We start from the raw sequence: 22918 nt of genomic DNA, 5'->3' as shown, positions 1-22918 counted from the left end.
TCAGTGAGATCTAAGGCTAAGCAGGTGGTTCCTCAGCTAGCCCTGAGCCTTACCCCTCAAGTACCTTCCACATCTTGAATGAGTGATGCATCAAATACCAAATATCCAGTATATCCCCTTGCTGCCTGTTCGCATATGCATCTAAATACATGTCCAAAACACATCTTTGTGATTCTCAGCAATACATGATACACTTGGTGTATAACTGCACTTTGCAAGATCAACTGCAGCTCACTATTACCAGAGATGCTTGTGCTCTTGGACTGGTGATCTTTGGGTGGTTACAGGAGGAATAACAGCTGGATGTAAAAGATATAAAGTTCTGTTAGAGCTCTTCTGAGCTGCACTAAAACCTAGAATTAACATGGGAATCTAGAAATTGTACAGTAGGCTTACGTTAAGCTAGAAATCATATTGATCACCTAAGGAATTCTGTCTTATAGCCTAGGGATAAAATGGCATTTAAGAACTTCCTCCTTGGTTTGTATACTGTACTGTGGGCATAATCTTGAGACAGACCGCAGAAAATCAAAGGGTATATGCTAAGATACAAGAGCAATGGGGATTGCATATCTAAAGTAAAAGAGTTGCTTGCACATTGTAATTTATCTGTAAACAGAACTTCTTTTCCTGTATACTAGCTAGACTTCAAGAACAGCAGTTAATAGCAGAGGAGAAAAACTGCATCACTTGTGGTAAAAATGGAAGGTCCAGTTCACACTAAAAAACGTGCCTTTTTTCTTCTAGGCGCAGCAGGTTGTCAGTGGTATTTGTTATGAGCAAATGAAGCACAAAAAAATAACAGCAGTGCAGTTGCAGAACAATTCAAATCACAGCCCACTGCAGCCTGTCTATAAGTGGTAGCCACGCACACACTTCAGTGTTTGAGACCACTTCCAAGAGTGAGAAATTTTCTACCACCAGCACTCATTGAAAATGCTGTAAGTCATATCATGTCAGAAAGCTAAAGTGTTGATGGTCAAACAGTGCAGGAAAAAGAACGAGCATCTCTTGTATGACTCATGACCAAGCAAGGGGACACGTTATTCAGTTGGTAGAAGCAACTTCCTGGAAGAAGTCTTCCATCAATTCTGCTAGCAACAACTTGAAGCTTTCTGAGGCTGTAAGAACAGCAGTTCATTACTATAAGCCACAACAGGCAGTCCACAGGTTGAGCCATGAGGTTCTCCAGTGCGTTCTTTCAGGGTAGTGAAAGATTGATGAAAGAATAATTATGCAAAGATTGCGATGCTTAAAAAAAAAAACACACAAAAAAAGAGTGTTGTCCTTGGAGCTTGGAATCCCTATTATCTTGATAAATGTCATGCACCATATTGTTTGCAAAGACTTTAGTCAGCAGGGAGAGATGACAGGGTTACCTTGGCACTCCTGCTTTAATCACTCATCCAATGCAAATGCATGCCAGTGCACAGAGAGGCAGCAGAAGTCATCCACCATGGTGGAAGGCAGCGGGGAAGGTGGCAGCAGGAGCAGTCAGATTGTTGCTGGAGAGGGGCATAAAAGCTAGCCAGGGAAATTACTGTTTGTATTTTAATAGGAAACTTGAAGGCTCCTGTGGGTGTAAAGTAAAAGGTTCCTGTAGAGGAAATGCTAAGTCACAGCTGGTGGGCTGCGACCACCTAGTGAGAAGTGACTGGTGGGAAGGCAGGGCCAACCCAGGGGAGCTCAGGTGTATGCGATGCACCTGAGTGACCGGAGGAGCTGGAGCCAGGATCCACCCCTTCCCAGCCCTCATTTAAGGGTTGGCAGTGGAGGCAAGCACATCTTGCTGGGGAAAGCTGCCTATCTGAGACCTTCTATAAGTAAGCAGATTTTTTTTTCGTTTCCTCTCCTTTGTTTGTGTGTCTCTGGCTGCTGTGTTTGAGCATGTTGTCACTTGCTGCAGCCTAGGGTTTTGTTACTCTATCATTGCTGCACTTTTCATTGCATTATGGCACTGCAGTGCCATTTACTCTGTATACATAAAGCTACATTATCAGACACAGCTTTTTCTGGGGTGCTCCTCAGTCACCTTTTCTGACTGTTACAGTACATCAGTTTTGATATTTCTGTGTAGAAGAAAATTAGCAGCCAGTGGTAAAGTGCAATTACACAAGAGTTGCTTTTCAACTTCTCACATTTTGGGAGTGTGACAAACTTAAGTTTGTGCACCTAAACTCTGTTACAATCTAGTCTGCAATTACTGCAGCAAAACGGTATTGTCCCTTATCAGTCATGAGCACCATTATTTATTCCTTCAAGGACTTCAGGTTATTTTCCCTGGAGCCATGTGGAAACACTGCAGTCCCTAAGCATAATTCCAAGTACTTAATTTGTGATCCAGAATGTCTCCATTTTCTTCCCTATATGGGTTTTAATGAGTTACATTCCTATTTAATTTAAAGCCATATTGTTGTCATACTGTTAGTGAATCTAGAAGATGGTTGCTTCCTCTGCTTAGAGGCAATTTCAACTACTTTTCATCCAAAGGCAACTTTCTCTTGGTGTTTCTCCTGAATCTGAGCATTCATTGCTGTACTGGACTCGATCATTCCTTCCTGAGAGTAATCACCAAAAAACTTTGTGATCAACACATTTGCATTTCAAATGTTTCAAAATTCATTATTGTGCATCTTTTTTCCATGTGAGCTGTATTTAGTAGAAATTTCCCAGCACCTCTCCTGTGCTAAAACGCCTGATAACCCATTACAAAAAGACAAATTCATCAGATGTATTAATGTAATTTTGTTTTGTAATAGTCCCTTCTCTAAAAAGGAAAATAACTTTAAAAATATTATTAGAACAAATTTCAACTGCATAAGATTTCAAAGGAAGTCGATTATCATAGTCAAGCCAATATTACAGAAGATTATTTAAAAAAAAGAAAAACAAACAATATAATGTCACATTCTATTTTGTAATTCCCTTATTATGAGGAACAACAAGATACAAAAGTAATGCAGTCCCCTTTGTAGTTACCTTGACATCTGTGAACAGCTTAAAACACCAATACTCATTGCAGTGAGTGCAAAGTGATGACAAATAAGTTCATTTTTGTATGTCTCAAAGAATATAACAAGTTGAGCTGGTCAGTTAGAAACTGGGCTGTTTCTGTTAGTAATCACCATTGCTGAAAAAACAAACACACTACAGTAGCAACTTCACGTGTCTGTCAGGAGTTAGTGGCTTTTTATATTCTCAGAAGCCCTTAAAGATTGATAAACATGTATTAACAATCCTGTACAGTATTGAGGAAGCCTAGGAAGGCCATCCAAAAAGTTTTGATGCTGAACTTTTTTTTCTATAGAAGTGAAAGCTATTTTTATTAATTAAATTTATATATAATAGTGCCTCAAGAAACTGCCCCATTGCATGCATTTACTCAGATGCTTTCTACTATATCCTTCTCCCTTTTACCTTATCTATTAGACAGAACTGTGGCAGTGAGCCAAAGCTTCACTCTTACTACATGTGTTTGTTTTGTTGTTACTTCATCACCTCCTCCATTCTTCTGGTCTTTTCTTTGCGTCTTCCACATGTTGCATCTTGCTGGAATTCCGAATGGAGAGGTCTCTAAATCCGAAATGGACTTTTATGCTTTGGAGAGTGACCCACTATTACAATTTGTCCTTTAATTTGCAAGGATACTAATTAGCAATGATTAGCAATTAGATACAGAATACAACTTGTAAGGCATGTATGTTTGTGATCTCTGCAGACTGCAGCAACGTCTTAATCGATACTTATGTTTGTTTAACGACTGTGGTATGTACAAAGCTAAGAACTGCCATACAAGGTCAGACTGAAAGTCCATCTAGCTCAGGTTTTACTATGTTCTAATAGAAATTAGTATTGGGTACCTAGGAAAATAGAATCTATAGAGTAAGTGCTGCCCTTGCTTTTCCTTTCAGATAATTAGCAGTTTAAGGATTTCCTTCTACTGCAAGGTGGAAAAGGATCTATCCTCCAAGATGCTGTTTTACTGTTCTTTGAAACCATTTATAGCTTTAACTTCCACAATGTCCTATAACAAGGAATTTGAAGATTTAAATGCTGTGAAGATGTAGTTCTTTGTCTCAGCTGTTTGCCTGATCGCTTCATTTGTTGCATACTTTTTCTTGCACAATAAGAAATAGCTTTCATCACTGAATTAACTAATCATCCTCCATTTGTTTTTCCTGTAGCATTCATATCTCCCGCAATCACTTCTGCTAGCCAGAAAATCACCAAAATGTTATTTTGAATGAAAGCCATTCCATCCTTTGCAACCTCCTGTATGCCTTTCTTGAAATGGATGCAACACTGCAGCATGAAAGCAAACATGAAAGGTATTCCGCAGTGATATTGCAGCAATCGGCTTCTGTTTCATTCTCAATTGCTTTTCTAGTGATATCCCAAATTCTCTTTGAGGTTGACCTCTGCTAAGCAGTACTCTTGTCCCATGGACCAGACTTCTCTTAAGAGCTGAAACACCTTTTCTGGTTTAGTTTCACCTGCTCTTGTTTTGTGATGCAAACTAAAGCGTGGAAAATGGAGATGATGAGAAGATTCACTTCAAAAAGCACACACCTGATCCAAATTAAAATACTAACATAGACACATCCAAAAACTCTTCACAATGATTCCAGGCTATCTCCTGATACAATCACAGCTTCTTCAGGGCTCATCATTGTGCATCCAGGCTCATCATGCATGTGCAGCCAGGATTACTTTTCCTTTCATCATTAGCTTGCATTTATAAACACTGAATTTCAGCTGCTGTCACTGAGCTCTTCACTGTCAACCTTTCCCTTGACAGTGCTAATAATAATTTATAGACGTTCAGTAATAAATATGGTTATTTTCAAATAACTGATGATTCTGCTGTACAACATTGTCCCAGTATTGAGGTTTGGAAACTCTATCATAACAGCCTGTCACTGCTTCCTCTCTGTGAACTTGGCTGGCCAAGAGATGACCAACCCTTCTGGACCACAGATCTGTTTCATGATAAAGGTGCTCCTATGGGATCCTATCAAGAGATTTTTTTTTTTTTTTTGAAAAATCCACTCACTGCAGCCATGGCCATTCCTATCCATTTGTCCATTAACTCTGAGCGTTCCATAAGATCTGACTTTCCTCTAAAAAAGAAGTTAACTCTTCTCCAAATCACGATACATTCACACGTGTCTGCTGATTCCATGCCTTTTTATAGGTGCTACTAAGTCTCATACAGCAGAGCTCATAGACTGAGTGGTCTGTAGTCCCCTGTATTCCTTTTTCAGGTACTGAGCCCCTGTCAGTGAACACATTTTAATAGGATGATTTCAAATAAAATCCACAAATTTGAATTAGTGAAGTGCCTTATGGAAGAGGATGTCCTCACTGTCCCTTTTTTGCCCTTCTGAAGGAATGGGCTGTGAATTTTGTGGGTGATTAAGGGAAATTTAGCAACACCCAAGTGGGTCAACTCATCTTTTTCAAAGCCAAGTGTACTTCTGACAGATGCTTCAATACTTTTGATTTAGTACTTTGTTGTAAACAGCATGATCAGTAAGCTACAATACCGTGAGAATCAAATTTCTTTGATAAGCCAAAAGGAATAATTGTTTTCCTACACAACTCCAACGTATCAAATTATTGAGAGAGTTTTTAGAGACCTAACAGATTTCCAACAATATTTTACATTATGCCTGGTAATGAGACTACTGAAATCTATATTCTCTATGCAATAGAAGAAAAGAGATTTAAGTGTGTTTTCCTTCAGCTGCGCAATATTACCAGTCTGAAGTTCTGATAATACACAGAGTGCAATGCTGTTACTGAGCAGGCCAGAAAGACTGTTTTTCTTTTGTCAAAACCAGAAAATTTTCATTTGCACAGATGTAAATTGAGCCTACATTGAAAATAGTTGGTGTTAAATTCGATGTATTCTGTTGTTCTAATAATTTAGACTCTAGGAATGACTAAGTGGGTTTTTTATTTTTTTAAACCAATATTAAGATGTGTGTTATAAAATGTGCTACAGAATTTTTTTGAAAAATATGAGTAAGGAGGAACAACAAAAAGGGGTTGCACTGATGAAAATGTACAGAGCCAAGAAATTGTAATACTGCTAAAAGTCAAATGAATGGACAAAGAAATGCCATTTAGAGCATAGCTGGCCATCACAATTACTCCATTGATTAAAAAAAAAAAAGCCAATTTATTTCAATTTAGATCACATTTAAATTCTGCTATTATTTAAACTAGTCTCTCTCTAAATATTGCAACCTTCAGAAACAATAACTAAACTATGAGTTTGTTGCCAGATATTAATTTTGAACCGAAGACCAAAGCCACAATAAAACACTATTTATCATTCAGAAAGCAATACAAAAAATGTGGTGTTTTAATCTGTTAGGTATAAAGACCAAAACTGGTAAATGAAGAGAAGCAAATTTAGTGTGAGGGCTTTGGTGGGAGGAAAGTCTTCACTTCCCATGTTCAGGCCTTTGAGCATGGTAGACATTTTCAGCAGTCTTTCCAAGCAGGAGTAGGCTTGTACCTTGAGTTAAGCGATACTCTAGCCAGATGATGCACTTTGTTACAAAACTAGAATATGCATAAGCAATTAATTGGTTTTTAGCATTCCAAAATATGCCAAGCAGTCTACAATGTAATGAGGAAGTTGGAGTAATAGCAGCAGTGACGTTGTAGGTAAACAGGACAATCATTATGTGCATTGTAATGGTTTATATGCAGCTGATGCTGGAATTTCTTAGTCAGGTAACAAAAATTGCTGGAGTTATCCAGCAATTGCTATATGCTATTGAAACTCACTTGGTATCTTTAATTTAGAGAACTGTGAGCGTGCAGAAGGCACTACAGTCTAACTACTACTCCATTGGTGTTATTTCTCAGTTTAATCCATTATCCAGATGATTGCCCAGTCTGTGGTTAAAGAATACTGTCTGCCTTCATCAGGCATTAAGGTTTCTATGGACAGCAAATAACATGCTTACATGCTACCTTATTTTGGGTACAACTGTCTTCTAAGAACTGATTTTGATAATAATTCAATGATAACGTATAGTAAACAGCTGATCTTTCAAAATACTTGTTAGTAAAGCTTTTCTGCAACCAAATGCTTGGCTGGCAGGATTAAACCCAGTATTAGTGAAGTAAGCATTGCAACCATGGCTTTCAGTTCCATAGCACAACAGCTTAATGCTGTTCTCCATCCCCCAGATCCCAGGTCAAGTCACCATTTTCTGCTTGTGAAATCTGTCTTGGTTCTTTAGCATGGGATTTTGTCATTGAAGAAGTTGATTTAAGTTGGGAAATAATGTCTTCTTGCAAGTCTCCTCTGCCATGGAAGATATGTTTGAAATACTTTAAAAATACTTTGCTTTCCAGTAGAGTTCAATCAGCATGTTTAAGTATGTATCTTCTCTAAAAATTAATTCCACGAAAGAGAAGTAAGATGGAAAACAGTGCTCAAAAGCCTGCATCTGTAAGCCTCACTTTGGGGGGGCGGAAGGATTATTTCAAAACTCTACATCTGCAGATCAAACCTCACACCCAAAAGCTCGGTGGTGCTCTCTCTGAATTGCATGTCTCCACATGCAGTGAGGCTTCAGCAGGCCAACTGGTGCCATTATTATCTTCAAGTTCTGACTTTGCTGGTACTCGAGTGCAGTTAAAATTGAGAGATGTTGCAACGCATCTAGAAATATATTATCTTTCTAGTGGATCACATCACCTAAAATAAATGACAGCTCATTCTTACACAGCTGCATAAACAGACTATGATTTAATTGATACCTGTCACTAAGGTGGACAAGCCTCCTATCAATGGGCATTGTATCATTTCATTAAGATGCTGTTTTTTTAAAGTGCCACTTTCCCAAATTGAGCAATGCTTCAATGGCAAAACTGTTCAGTTTAAAAAGTGATTTTATTACTGTGATCCAGAAATGTATGCATATGGCAGTCCCATTCAGAGACTGAGCTATCATCCTTAGATCACTCAGTGTTGTAATATAACCTGACACAATGTTAAAGACTTCAGATTTCAACATTGTTGTCCCTGAATGTTTAACAGTATATTATATATAAAATCCCAAAATTTTAGATAAGAGGAGGTATCAAAGTCCGCTTCATTAGCATCTCCATGATACCGATTAACTGATTATATTAATCAATAAAATGGAATTTTATGGCACTAAAGGAGATGCTGTGTTAGGAAAGAAAGTTAGGTGTGCTGTTTGTATTGATCCTTTTTTCCTGTAAAGCTGTCTCGTACACTTCTAATGCCAGAGCCCTTCTGAGAGAACTATTTGGATTAAGGTAATGTGGGAACTAAATTCAAGATGGAGAATACAAAATATTACTTTGCTTCAAATCATTGATAATAATTTTAATGCAAATCAACAATTTTGGGATTTTTGTTTGGGATGTTTGTTGCCAAAATTAATAGCATTTCCCACCTACACATCCAACAATATATTTGAATCATAAAGCAAAATAAGGCTGTCTTACTGAAGGCCATTGTGAACAAATACCCTTTTGTTAGTCCTTTATTTTTAGTTTGTTACTTCTAAGGAATATGCAATGTAGCTCTTAAATATTTAACAGGTCACCTTTTATAAGGAAAAAAGGAATATTCCATGACTCTTACTCACTCAGAAAAGCTTCAAGTCATAAGCATGTGGAAGTCAAGCAAAGCAAGACTAATATTTTATGAAGCCTGGAAGTTGCACTGGAGTACATCCACTTTCCTTACTGTTAGCAGGAAATAAATAATATATTTACTTAAAAACTTCGAAACAAATATCTATCTCTGAACATATAACGTAATCTTTTGATGTGAAGTGTCTTGGTTCTGATACACAAATCTAGAACTGACTACCAGTAAACAGAATTCCTCATGAGTGTTCTTGAGCTTCTAGATTGAACTGGCAACTGTATATATGGTTCTAAAAGAAATATAAGAGCAGGAATTCCTGGTGATTAGATGCTGCTTTTAACTAGAAAATGGCACCCAGTTAACCAAACACTGAGGTTATTTTGGCTGAGGTCTTACACTGCTTTATATATAAAGATAGTCATTGAATTTACCTTTAATTTTAGAAGAGTAAAAAGTCTTTTGAAATAACAGAACAGTAAAAAAATAAAAATAAAAATGAACCAATGGAATAAATACGCAGGAAGGAACAAGGAAGCCTGTGCAGAATCATTTTTTAAATAAAATTGCCATCTGCAAACCTACTGCCTACAGACATACAAACTCATTGACTTGATATTTCTTCTGACCTTAGTCATGGAGAACTTCATGGAGAAGCAAAATGTAGCTGGATTGACAACTTAAGTCCAACATGCTTTCCCCCACGTGCTGGACATATAGCAGAAGATTTTACACCATGGCCAGCTGCAGATGGTATTCCAAATGCCTCAAACAAGAAATAAATAGCCAGACTTCCACTTACCTGTTATGATGGATACAATTCTATCATATTCCACAATAAGCAAAAGCACTTCACAACAAAGAAGGGAAGTGATTCAGAGGTTTTGAACCATAAGACCAACAATTCACATTTTTCTGTACGAACGCCTACAAAGTGGCCGGGCGTTAGACTGATGGCAGCTTGGCTTGTAAGCCTGCCTTCTCAGAACAACATCCATGCCGGGTTACTATCTGAGCAGTGTCACTTCTTTGCCAGTAGTGCTCAATGCACAGCCCACATCCAACCACCAAATGCCATCATCTTATAATAACACAAGAAAAAAAATCATAAAAAGGAGCAGAATTTTTAAGTAATGAGTAGGAGCTGAACCAGCACAGCTACTATTAACCCAAGAGGCACTGGCTTTATTTCTTTTCAGAACTAATCCAAATGTGTGTGGAAAACATAGACAAGAGAAGGCAAAGGTTCTCCAAGCATCCCAGAAGTTACAAATACAAAATTTTATCGCTGAGTTTTTTGGGTCAAAGATGTTCTTCACAGAACTTCCACCGGCTCCACCAGAGTCACAACAGTGATACAGCTGATACGCGATAGCCTTAAAATTACAAAGTAGTGTGACAGATACTGCAAAATGGTGGGGAAAAGGTCAATGATACTATTCAAATCATTGCGTGTTTCTGATCATTTAACGCCACTTAGGAGAGCGTAAGTGCTTTTTGCTTCAAAGGTCTGCATCCCACTCAGTAAAATACAGTCCTGATAGAGCAGTGTCATCCCATAACTACAACCTTTGTCAGGGAGTTCGAAAGACCACGACAAAGTAAAAAACGCCTGTGTGGAACCTGCCAGATCCTTCCACTCTTGCACTAAAGAATCTACACCAGATCACCAAACAGAGCAAGTCCAACTGCCTCCACCACGGCGGAGGTTCCACACCCAAGCACACAGATGGCGGAGCGGTCCCCTATCACCGCTGTGCAGACCCAACTGGAAGGCAGTCGCTTCTGCCTCTGCCCAAATCTGCGGGCTCCAGACAAGCACCGCACAAACGGCCGCTTCACCAGGAAACATTTCACCAGGAAAAAAGCCTGGTGAGGTGCTCCACGCCAAGAACTGCTGTCGGACATCCAGGATTTTTGTTTGTCTTTGGTGGCAGAGTTCCACCCCGGTTCCATTGACTGGAGCTGTGTGCCCGAAACACTCGTGTCCAGTTGTTCTCATTTTTAATTTCTATTTTCCCCCCTTCTTCTCTGGCACGGTGCGAATGTCCACCAGTCGTCCTCAGTTCGGGCACCAGAACCGGGTGCCCGAGGTCGGATTTTGGCCGGGGCCGCCCTCCAGCTCCCTCTCGCTCTCCCCGCACCCCGCAGCCTCGCCGTGCAGCGGGGGGCCGGGGCCGGCTCGACGCCTCTCTCCCTCCCGCCCCACCTCGCACCCCGGCCGGGGCAAAGCCGTCGCCGCCGCCAAACTTCGGAACCCGCCGCGGGGCCGCTCCGCTCCGCTCGGCCCGGCCCGCCGCCGCCCCCGCCACCCCCGCAGCACCCCGGGCGCGAGGTGAAGCAACCTGGCGCCGGCTCCTGCACTTTGCACAGCGGGCGCAGAGCCGCCTCCATCCCTGCGCCCGCCGGCAGCGCTACGGCGCATTTTTTCGCACTAATCTGCACATTCAGCACGTCCAGAGCGCCCGTGACTTTACCTGGACTTTCTCCACTCTCCGAGCTCGTCACACCGCGATCGCCTCCCCATCCTACCGCTAACTCTCGCTCTCCTTCACTCCTTCCTCCTTCTCCCTCGCAAGGCCTGCTAAGATCGAGCCCGATGGAAAGTCGAGAGAGAGAAAGAGAAAGAGAGGCAGAGGGAAGGGAGGGAGCAGCTCCATCCCTCCCTGCCCCCCCCCAGCGCACACGCCAGCCCTTTCCCCCCACCCCAGCCCTTCCCTCGGCGATTTCCTCCGCTCTTCGCAACTACGAGGGCTCCGGGAGCGGCTCCCGGCGCTGCCCTCCGCGGCACCCCGGCCGGCGCCCCCCCGCCCCGCGGCCCCCGCTACCTCGTAAAGGTCCCCCGAAGCCATGCTGGGTTGCGGGACTGGGCTCCTCTCCGCGCCGTCTCTCTCCCTCCCTCTCTCTCTCTCTCTCTCTCTCCACCTCTCCCGCTCGCTCTCTCTGTTGAGTAAACTGTGTTTTGCAGAATGACAGGCTTCGGGGCTGGCTGTGCGCAGAATCAGAGGCGAGGAGAGGCAGAGAGGCAGGCGGCGGGGCTGGCGTAACCAGCAGCAGCTTGGGCGCACAGCGCCGAGAGCCGCGTCTCCCCCGCGGCGGCGGCGGGGCCGGCGCCCCCCCCCCGCTGCTCCTCCTCCTCCTCGCCGGCCGCCACCCGCCTCGCCCGCGGGCACCGGGACGGCTCGCCCCTGCGCCCTCCGGCAGGGAAAGTCCCGGGGCCGTACGGAGGGCGGCCTCCTCTTTTTCTTTCTCTTCTCCCTCTTCCCTCTTCCCTCCCCCCCCACCTCTTTCCTTCACAGCCCCCCCCGCCTCCCTTCTCGCACTTCAAACTCTTTCCCCGGCCGAAATAAATAAATAAATAACATATAAATAAAAGGGGCGGGGGACGAGGAGAGGCCGCGCGGGAGGGTTGGGCCCGCGGAGGGCCGCGCGCCGCCCGCCCAAGGTCACGGCGCGCGTTGCGCGGGGCCGGCTGCTCTCCGCCGGCCTCGGGCGGCCCTGGCGGGCACCTTCCCGCCCCCTCGGCGCCGCATGGCCACCCCACCCGCCCCGTGGCCATCGCCGAGGAAATGAAGGTGGTGGGGCCGCTCCCGAGAGTCCCTCGAGTGGTGCATCCTGAGGAGGATGGAGGGGTTCGCAGCCCTTTTCGTCCCCACTGGCACCCATCCTTCACAGTGTGAGGAGAAGCCTCTCCTGCTCTCTTGCAGCCATTTTGCAAATTAGCCAGCCCTCTCCAGGAAATGGAAGCCACTGACCTCCCACAGCTTGGTCTTCGTGCTGAGGTGCTGGGCAACCAGCTCCCGTTGAGACATATCTGACACTGGCGGCTGCCGCCATTTTAGAACCTACTGGGCTCACTCCTTAGAGACGCCATCCCATTGCAGAGCCTTAGCAGAGCTGCCCACGCAGCTCCGTCATGGCCCTTGGCATCCTCCTGGCCCACACGAGGTCTTCATGAGCAAGTGGCCCTGCATGGAGGTGGTCTACCACGCCCTCAGGATGGGGGAAGACCAGAAGCTCCCAGCCTCTCGCCAGCTGCACAGCCGCTACAGCCATTACCCACCGTTGCCATCGAGTACTTCTTTCTTTAGGTTTTCCAAGTTAAAGAGGAATCTCCTCACCAACTTGGCCATAAATTAGGCCAAATTCACTAGTCACAAGTAGAAGCTCCACATTCCACCATAGTGGAGTCTTGAGGAGATGGAAGCTGGCACGCAGGGTGCTATGGCTGCTGCACTCCATTTTTGTGGAGGTTTCTCAAGAAGCTTTGTGGCTGTATGCTGTGAAGGAGTTCTTCCTCCAGGTAAAGTGCGAGCATCCCCTCAGCATTAACTTTCTTGTCATGGAGGGACTCAGGCTTTGCTCAGATCAGCTCTTCCCATCTTGCCTTCATGGCAGTCCTCCTCTCATAGTTAGTGGCTTTTAACTCCATGTTTTCACCCTGCTGCCAACACATAGCTAGCAGTCATTGCTTTGGGAACGATGCTCAATGCTGTGCTCTCTACCTTTGCTGTAGTTGAGGCTTTTGTTCATCTTCATTTTATTGTCATTTTTCATCTTTTGAGTTCAGCCCTTTGTGTAGCACTGCACATCACATTAATGTGAGACTTGGCACAGTCCACACTATCATCTGAGTGTGGATTGGAGCAGGTTATTGAGTGTAATACAGTAAGTCCCAGTATGGTTAATAAATATTGCTGGGGAGCGCTGAATTATTTGTGAAATTTCATTTACAACTCTAAATTCCAGCAAGTTGTAAGTGGGGTAAAGACAAAGACTCTTCCAACTGAGAGGGTCCTTATTTGAAATATTGATATTGGATATTTAGAATGTTGTCACTTTTTATCATGAAAGTAGGAAATAACACATGCACATACAGGTCTTGATTGACCCAATCTCCTCTACTGTGAATATTACCTCTGATGATTATGAACTTGCCAGCTAACCAGTTTAGTATTGACTTACAGTTCAATAAAAACTATCTTATAGTAGTTTGGAGCTTAAAGACATTTATGGTTCATGTGGTCTGCTAGATGGTGCGATAATGTTGAATTCCTAAGGACAGGCAACTCTGCTTATGGAAAACAAAGCCATTTTTTTTCTTAACTGAAGTAACTGCAGGGTTTTTATCTGATTACCGGCAATATTTGGATTTTTGAGATTTTATATTTAGAGAGGAAGATGTTGAATGGATTAAGAAATACTATAAAGTACGCATGCCTTCAGCAGTTTTAGGAATTAATGCAGCAAAATTTTCTTAATTCCCAAGAATTGCATTACTTAATAATCACACCCCATGGTTTCTCCTTGATAAATCCATTTCTTTGTCTTACAGTAAGCTGAGCTTTATTGTTTACAGTATCAAATCACTTCTTTACAGTCCTTGTTGAACAATATATTTCTTTGATAAGTAGGCATTTTAATATATTTCTCTTCAAAATCTGTTTTGTTCCACCTACTGTTTTGCTGCTTTCTTCAGCAGTGAAGAAAATGGCAGTCAAACCCAGTGAGTCATTTTTAGGTGTACTCTTCAATATCCCTTTTCTGATATTGTTGCCAATCCTTGTCGTATCAACTCACTGAAAAGATGCCTTGAATAGGTTAAAAATGTCCCATCCAAGAATGCGTGTCTTCTCTTTCAAGGCAAGTCTAATAATCAGACATTTCTTTCTGGTCTTTGGTGTTATTCTGCTCTCAGACAACTAAAATGAGAAATCCAACCTTGGCCATGTTGGAATATCCGTGAGCTGTTCTGTATTTCCAAAGGTGTATTTACATTATATGTGTTTAGATTACATGAACGCTGTCAATATTGTTGCCTTGAGATTTACAACCCAAACAAATATTAATTTGGAAGTTTTGAAAAGATGAATGCTTTAGTAAATACTTTGAAGAGGGGAAACATCTTTTTCCTGATTACTCATTCCTTGTTTTAGAGTACACAGTCTCTTGGGATGCAGTGGTGTGTGAGTCAATAGTGAGGAGCAGAAGGAGGGCTTTTGCAATTGTCAACCACAGGAAAAGTTGATTGTGGTTTCAGCGTATTTCCTAGCCATTCTGTGGAAGACAAGATTTTAAGTTTTAAAAAACCCAGCTGACTTTCATTTGTCCAGCAGGTCTGTAAAGTAACTTGTCAGGTTATGCAGCATCTCTTTTGGAGTCTTTTGGGAAAAATAGAAACAGTTCAGTTTTTATTACCTATTTTTTGAAAAATGTTTATGTTGAGAGATTTTCTGTAAATAAAGATTCACCAATTTTAATTGTCTTTAAATATCAGTATCCTTACTCTGAACTGAAATTACTGCAAAATCCAGATTTTTGTACAAATTACAAAATCTAAATTGAATGTTTTTGCTAAATATGTGATTATTCATTATTCTTATTGTCTCACCGCCTTCTTCTGTTTCTCATCCCAGGAGAGTAATGCAAGCAAAGGAGACATTCCAAGTGAGATACGTCACATTTGAACACTTGTTTTTGTTTGGTGGATGCTCTGGTGTCCACTACTTTAATTACAAGAATTATCTCTTGAACTGAATGAAGTTAAAAATGAAACTATTTTATTTCAGAAAGCTAAAATACTGTTGTCGTAGCTGTGCCATTGATTTGTTATTGATCGTTTAGTCAGTCTGTCCAGTGCTATGCAAATAGTGTAGGTATTGCACAGTCAATAATGCACTTCCCCCAAGGAGAGTACAGTCTAATAGTGCATTTTGGCAGCAAGCTCCATGAGAAATTGCTGCAAAGAACTGCATTGTGTCTTCAAGAGGAAGCTAAATGGTGGGAGAGAATAATTTGGTACATGAAGGAATTGAGGGAATTCCTGTGTTAGATGGCAGGGAGATATTAAAATTAAATGAAAGGTGAAAATGAGGTGTGGATGAGAGGATGGAGGAGAAGGCTGAGGAACCAGAGGAGAAAGCAAAGAGAAACCTGTGTGAAACCTTGTCTGTGCGTAGGGGGGTGGGAAGCTGTGGGAAAGCGTGGCAAAAAGGAATATTGTAGCAAGTGGAAGTGGAGCAGGGAGTAAAGTAACACAATGACGCAATGACTATCTCCAACCAAAGAAGGGAGGATGACCAGAACATGAAAAATTGTCGGTCAAGGTAAAAAATTAAAGGAAGTGTTCTAGTGAGTTCATGAAGGAAGATCTGACAGGAAATGATGAGCAGGAAGAGGAGGATCGCTTGTGATGTCTCTGTTCTGGCTGGGTGAGGGGTTTCCTAGAGTTTGGTATCTTGATGGCTGTGTACATTTTGGTCTGAGAGAGAGCTGACATATCCCAGGGAGGCTGTCAGGAAATTGTCAGAGAAATGAGGTCAGGTAGGAGTAGTAGGAGGTCAGGTAGGAGTTGCCAAACTGGATGAGGAAGTCCCTACCATAGAGCTAGTAACTAAAAATAAGGAAATTGATGAACATGAAAATAGGAGGGCACCAGTTTTGTTTTTTTTTAATGATTGATTTACATATTTAGCGACAAGAGGAAGTAAACTTGGGAAAAGCCCAATAAATTTTGCGCCGTGCCATGCTGTGATCGTTTGATTTTGATGCTAAATTAATGTCCTCCTCCAAACCCTTCTTTGGAGCTTGTAACGTACAATTACCTATCATCAAGAGGAAACATTTGAAACAGAATCTGAAATACCACAGTGTAATGAAACAATAATATTTAGAAACAAAGTGATGTTTATTTGTTAGTGTACAGCAAATATTTCTGATTAGAACCTTTCTAATGTTGAAAGTATATTTAATAATGGGTGTTTCAAAAAACCATCTTTGCTTCCCACAAATGAAACAGATTATGTTCTATTTTATTAAGTATGACCAATATAATATTGCCTCATTCTGGAAAGGGAGAAAAATGAAACTTTGACCAGGAGCGTATGGGAAAATGGATACCAGCTAAAATGTGCAGAAGACAAAATATTTATTATGGTTAATACTTCACTAAGGAATCCATATGGTGTAATTGTGCATAGTTGTCATTGTCTATCGGACGTAGAGCACAAGAAAGTCCCATTGCTTAGCACCTAGTTGCTTGTCGTTTGCTTTCAATGGGAAATCATATGAGGTGTAGTTTGTTCCCCGATTCTTTGAGCTGATGCATGTGATCTGTTGATTTTTAACAGATTTCCATGCAGGTGTGAGAACTCATTGCAATAGGTTTAACAGATTGGCATCATGTGAGAGCAAGAGATGGAGAAGAAGTTACCTTAAAAATTAAAGCATGGAATGGTGTGTCACAGGAGGTGGAAGCAGAGATAGTGTATAGACATGTCAGGAAAAAAGGCAAGTACAGAAATTACTCTGCTAGAGGAGACTTCGCTGTCAAAACAGTGTTTCCCTAAACGAGCACAAGCAGCATTCTGTTAACAGCAGTCACTGAAAAGAGCAAGAAGAAAACCTGATAGTGAGTAAGACTTATCAGATAGAAGTAGTTCAGAATTGGTTTCTGGTGTGAGTCAGCAAAGCTGTGTTTTCCGTGAATTATTGTTACAGCCAGATGATGGCCATTGCAGAGCATTCTTTAGCAGAACACACACTTCTGCAACATAAATGCTTATGTAGGACCTCATTCAAAAAACCAAATGGAAGTGTTCTTTTGATTTCTCTCATTTTTGCTGTCTTCCACAGCCATTCGTCTCTCCTTTTCTGCTTCCTCTCACTATCCTGTTGTATCATTCACAATCTATTTTATGGAAACAAGTCTGGCAACAAGGATTGAAACTAATCATTGTTTTGTCTTTTCTTATGCTGAAAATTAAGATAGCTTTGTCTCTGCCTGAACACATTGGTTCTTTGCCAGTTATCTCCCAATGACACCAAAAATAACATCTTTCCATGTTCTGCTTCCTCTGTTTGCAAATGCAGCTCTCTTCCACCTGACATGTTGTCATGGATAATAGAAAGGTGCCAAAACATTCCTTTTATAACAGAAAGATCTGCTACCTTTCTGACTACTGAAAAGCATGGGATCTACACATGGGAAAGTGTAGATCACGTAGAAATAAATTTCATATGGAAACTCGCTTTTGAAATTGACAGCTCAGCAGTTTTATTTCCAACAGATTTCATAAGTCTTCAAATACATTCTATAGGAGCTAATTAGAAGTATTATTTCCTTAGGGTTCATGAGCATAGCACAATGAAAAGCAGTATCTCTGCATAGTTTTAATAACTCTGAAACCATGCAAGGATAGGTAACAATTCAGAAAACTAAAAGGCTTCTTCCTTACTAGATAAGGGGCAATATGGAGCCTGATGCATTGATGAAAAAGTTTACATAATGTCAGAACTTGGGAGGATGGGGAGCCTGAAGCCAGAACTTTCCTCCAAATCCTTTTTTCTGAGCTTAAAACCAAAAAAGTAATACACCAAGGTGTTTCAAAAATACATGCGCTTGTTAGGGAATCACAGTGGATATTGGAGGAGACCTCAGTGGATCATCTGGTCCAACCCTCCAGCTCAAATGAGGCTCAACCAGAGCACATTTACGCAGGACCATCTGCTCTTGTGTTTTGGGAATCTCCAAGGATGGAAGTTCCATATCTTGTCTGAGCCACCTGTATACTTTCACAGTAAAAAAGCTTTTCCTATCTTTAAAAGAATATTTAAATTAGAGTTCATAAAGTTATATTTAATCAGTTTATATTAGATTTTCAAAATTCTTTGCCAAGTAGGAAACATATTAGTATCTTGCACATGATAATCTGAAGGTTGGGTTCTCCAGACTGTAGCAAGCTACGTGGTCACGGACAAAATTGGTGTCCCAATTTTCCCATCTGGCAGTAATTGATTAGGATCTCTGTAGCATTGCTTCTGATTACATTCTTAAAGAAGCAACTTCTTTTTGCAGTTAGACAATTCTTCAGCCCAGGAAAGTGTGTTGGATTTCTCTCAATGTAATGCACTGTAGAGGAAATGCTGTCAGAGCTTGAAGCAGTGATTGAGCACCTGGTAGGAAGGCAGGGCCAACCCAGAGGAGTTCAGATGTATGCAATGCATCTGAGTGACCAGAGGAGCTGGAGCCAGGATCCAGCCCTCATTTAAGAGTTGGCAGAGAGGGCAAGCATATCTTGCTGGGGCAACCTGCCTCCTTGATGCCTTCCATGGGTAAGCAGGTTTGTTTTTCTCCTTTGTTTCTGTGGTCATGGCTGCTGTGTTTGAGCATCTTGTCACTTGCTGTAGCCTCGGACTTTGCTACTCTGCTGTCCTTGCTGAGCTTTCTATCGTGTTACAGTGTTACATGCATGTATGTTATATATGAGTATTGTAACACAGCTCAAAATACGATGATGAACTAGTGAAGCATTAGTTACTCTTTGCCTGAAAGTTTAAAACAAAGAACTTTAAGACCTTGACAAGAAGGGAAAAGCCTGTTGTAGTCTAGAGAGAAGTAGCATTAATCTTCTGTTGGGCATTCAGAAATTCTTTCTAGTGTTATTAATGGTTCACTTTTTAAAAATGCATGTGTTTACAAGAAATTTGCATGGGAGCTAAAATATTAAGGAATAGCTTTCTTTTCTTTTTATTTTCTTAAGATGTTTGATGTTTTGAAATAAAATATTTTATGGTGGCTTATAGTACTGTCTGCATTTCTAAAACATGTAAATATATCATACGTGTCAATTACTTGTTATTATAGACAAGCTAGTGGAACTCTCCATTTACACATGAGGTCTGTTGCTGGGTTTCATAATGTCTCTGAGAAGAGAATTATACCCACTCTGAATGAATATACAACAAACCCTATGTTGCAGTACACACTTAGCTATGCTAATCCTTAGGACTACTTTTTAGGGTGAGGGCTCTAAACTGGGCCTTATGGGACCAAGTATTTGCATTGCATTTATTTGCAGGAGAAGTGCCCTTCAAAACTGTACTTACGCATTTTTTGACAAAGAACTTGCAAAGCGGTATTTTCTGGTTCTTAAACATTATTCTCATTTTTGTATACTTTTTTTTTTTTTTTAACATGAAACATCTTAATTGTAGGAAAGGCAAGAATTTAACTTTATTGGTTGCAGCACCAGATTAGCTATTAAAAATTTGAGCTCCATTTACAGTATTCATTTAGAAACAATGAACAGGGCTTACTTATACCAATGCAGACTGACTAGAGAGTGATTTAAAAGAATTGAATGAAAAACACTAGTTTGAATGTTAAGGACTGATTCATTTACCAATGTGAATGAGAATAAGTACTTGAAAGTCAGGGAAGGGTAAAACTGAGTAGAGCTGAGCATTAGGTCTGTACCTTTGCACTGAAACCCAAGTTTCCTACACCGTCTGGATGAACAAAACAAGTTGGAGCATATTAAAAGCCACAGCCTGAAAGTTGGCATTTCAGTGGATTTGAAGTAATGACTGTAGGATAGCAACTTACCCTGAAGTTGTGCCCTGGAGTCTTTAATTGGAGGTAAATCGCATCTTGGTAGAACCAAGCTCACCTCTCATTACTTAGTCTTAGTGTTGTTAGTTCTATAATAATGCATTAATTTTACTTCTTTCTCTATTCTCTTGGCAGCGTGTTACTTCTGCTTGAGACTTTCCTGAAAGCAGAAGTTGTATTTTTGTTTCTTTCTGGTCAGTTTGAGTTGTAATTCTCATTGACTTATGTTACCTTGTGTACCCTCTACGATTAAACAGGTAGACCAAAGCAAATAAGATTATCTAAACTTACTGTACAGAAGAGCTGAGTTCTGTCTATTTTTTTTGAGCCCAAATGTGTTAATTGTAAGTATACTGTATAGCTAATTTTTCATTCAGGACATAATGAAGAATATTGATATCATCAGATAGCAATCTTGTTTTGTGTTGTGTTACCTTGGATAGCCTCTCAGTTACATTTTCTTTTCTTTCCCTCTTTTTTTTTTTTTTTTTTCTTTTTTTCCACAAAACAGTCCATTCTGAATCTGGGTAATAATGTACAATTTTCTGCTGTAGTTTCAATGACGATGCAGTTTCAGAATGTATCAACTAAGTATCCCTTTGAAAAGGGCTCCCCAATTTGTTATCACTGTTTTTATTCGTTTCTCCTCTCTAATGCAGAAGTCTTTGATGCTTTTTCTCTGCTCTGTTAATCCTCTGAAGTGAATTTTAGTTCTGGTCCTTTAGAAAGGTCAGATGTCATAGGTGAGTACCTGGATTCCTTGAGCCTAGTGCAAATTTTAAGCTGACTATTTATTTATTTATTTATTTATTTTAAGAAACTGGGAACTAGACAGGATGAGCAGTGGGCACGGGTGAACCTCGTGAGGTTCAGCAAATCCAAGTGCAGGATCTTGCACCTTGGTCAGTGCGACCCTTGCTATCAGTGCAAGCTGGGGGATGTAAGGATGGAACTCAGTCCTGAAGAAAAGATGTTGGTTATACTGACAGAAAGATAAGCATGAGCCTGCAGTGAGCCCTTGCAGCCCAGAAAGCCAACTGTATCCTGGGCTGCATCAAATGAAGCACAGTTAGCAGGGTGAGGGATGTGATCCTGCCGCTCTGCTCTGTGAGATCTCACCTGGAGTACTGAGACCAGATATGGAGGACAGGAGAGACATGGAGCTGTTGGAGCATGTCCAGAGGAGGGCCACAACAATGCTCCGAGGGGTGGAGCACCTCCCTTGTTAGAACAGGCTGAGAGCTGGGGTTGTTCAACCTGGAAAGAAAAGGCCCCACGGGGCCTGAGAGTGGCATTTTGATAACCAAAGAGGGGCTATAGGAAAGAAAGAGACAGATTTCTTTAGCAGGGTCTGTTGTGACAGGACAAGATGAAATGGTTTGAAACTAAAAGAGATCCAATCTAAGTCTTTCCTAAAAAGTTTTTTTTTGCAGTAAGTATGGTGATGCACTTCCACAGATTGCCCAGGGAGTTGGTGGAAGTCCCATCCCTGGAGACATTCAAGGTCAGGCTGGACTGGGCTCTGGGCAACCCGGTTGAGCTGTAGGTGTCATTGCAAGGGAGTTGGGCCAGATGGCCTTTGAAGGGTCACTTCCAACTCAAAAGATTATATGATTCTCATACCCAATATCACTATGTTATGTAGAGATAACTTTCGGCCCTTCCATTTTTCCAGCAGTACTGTGTATCTACATGCTAAGGGGTGTGATGATAGCAGCTAGGCAGTTAAGATGGCCAAGGAGCTGGGAATCACATATAGAAGAAGCAGTGGAAGGACGGAGGTTTGTTTAACCCAGAGAAGATACGCCTAAGTTGGGTCTGACTGTAGTTAGTTTTTCTGCTTGATCTCTAACTTCAGTTCTAAGGATTTTTGCTCCTTGAAACTGCATCTGTTAACATCATGTCAGTACAGAGTTATACAAAATAAGTGTTCAAATTACCGTGTGTGGGTGGAGGTAATGTGTGCAGCCTTGAACTCCAAATAGTAATTAAATAGGGTGGTAGCAGAATGTATCCTGGGCTGGAGCTCTTGCTATCTGCATTGCTGTATGCATTCTTTGCGGCACTGCACACCTTTACTGGAGAAAGGCAGGAAGCAAGTGAGCTGGTGAGACAGGGAGGAACTGCCTGTGGTTGTGATTGTACTGTATGCCACTCACATGTGACTTTCAGCTAGTAAACCATACCTAGAGCCGGGCATTATAATTTCTAAGTGGTTAGGATCTGTTTTCTACATCTTCATGTTTGTTCATGTATCTTTACATTTAGGTTTCAGGCTATTTCAAAGTGTGTCTCTTTAACCTTTCTAGAGCATTAGCAATAAAAGCCTGTCCCAGGGCAATGCAACCTAAAGACGTGATTGCTTGATGGCTGCTTGATGGTTCTGGTGTGTACTTACCAACATCTGGAACTTAGGAAGTGGCAGAGCTGGCAAATGAGCTTGGGCAGTCTTTCTGTCTCCGTGGTCTTGCTGCAGCAGTTCTAATTTGGGAATTAGTTTCTTGAAGGCTTTAACACGTGGTAGACCTGCTCCAAAAGGCAGTTTTTGTGTTTCCTGAAAGCAGCACAGTCAGTGCTTGAACTGAAAGCTGTCCTACAGTGTGTGCCCACCTCCCATAAGTCTGGGCTGTTGTCACAGAGATCAATGAAATGGAGGGAGGAGAGTCCTGCTGTTAAGGTCTTCCTTGCTGTTCGCAGCAGCAGAAGTTGCTAGTTCTCCATGTCTCACTGGGTAATTGGGATTGCTTGGCTGCCTGATGAAGAAGGTTTGTGGGAGTGGCATTGCTGAAACAGTCAAGTGTCCAGCAGGGTTCAAATGCCAAGAGCCAGGACTGATTCAGCTGTGCATATGGTCAGAGTGCTGCCCTACTTCTGACTGG

The 22918-nt window shown here is 41.6% G+C and overlaps 1 protein-coding gene and 2 long non-coding RNA genes across 3 annotated transcripts in view; 2 read left to right on the top strand and 1 right to left on the bottom strand.

Annotated features, from left to right (window-relative positions):
• CDYL2 (chromodomain Y like 2) overlaps positions 1 to 11759 on the bottom strand; it is a 56519-nt gene extending 44760 nt beyond the window's left edge. The window contains exon 1 of the mRNA XM_085234729.1: positions 11476 to 11759. Coding sequence (XP_085090855.1) covers positions 11476 to 11499 — 24 coding nt within the window. The 5' untranslated portion in view covers positions 11500 to 11759. The remainder of the gene's footprint in view (positions 1 to 11475) is intronic.
• On the top strand, positions 1583 to 11333 carry LOC146543500 (uncharacterized). The gene is made up of 3 exons (XR_014886058.1): positions 1583 to 1823; positions 4185 to 4328; positions 4411 to 11333. It is a non-coding gene; the product is annotated as an uncharacterized LOC146543500 (long non-coding RNA).
• A 162-nt stretch (positions 11760 to 11921) lies between the features above and the next one.
• LOC146543499 (uncharacterized) overlaps positions 11922 to 22918 on the top strand; it is a 45041-nt gene continuing 34044 nt past the window's right edge. Inside the window, exon 1 of the long non-coding RNA XR_014886060.1 lies at positions 11922 to 12950. This is a non-coding gene — a long non-coding RNA (uncharacterized LOC146543499). The remainder of the gene's footprint in view (positions 12951 to 22918) is intronic.

Source organism: Meleagris gallopavo, chromosome 13 (genome assembly GCF_905368555.1).
Source record: "Meleagris gallopavo chromosome 13, MGAL_WU_HG_1.1, whole genome shotgun sequence".
NCBI classification, from domain to species: Eukaryota; Metazoa; Chordata; class Aves; order Galliformes; family Phasianidae; genus Meleagris; species Meleagris gallopavo.
This window is presented reverse-complemented; position numbering and strand designations above follow the sequence as displayed.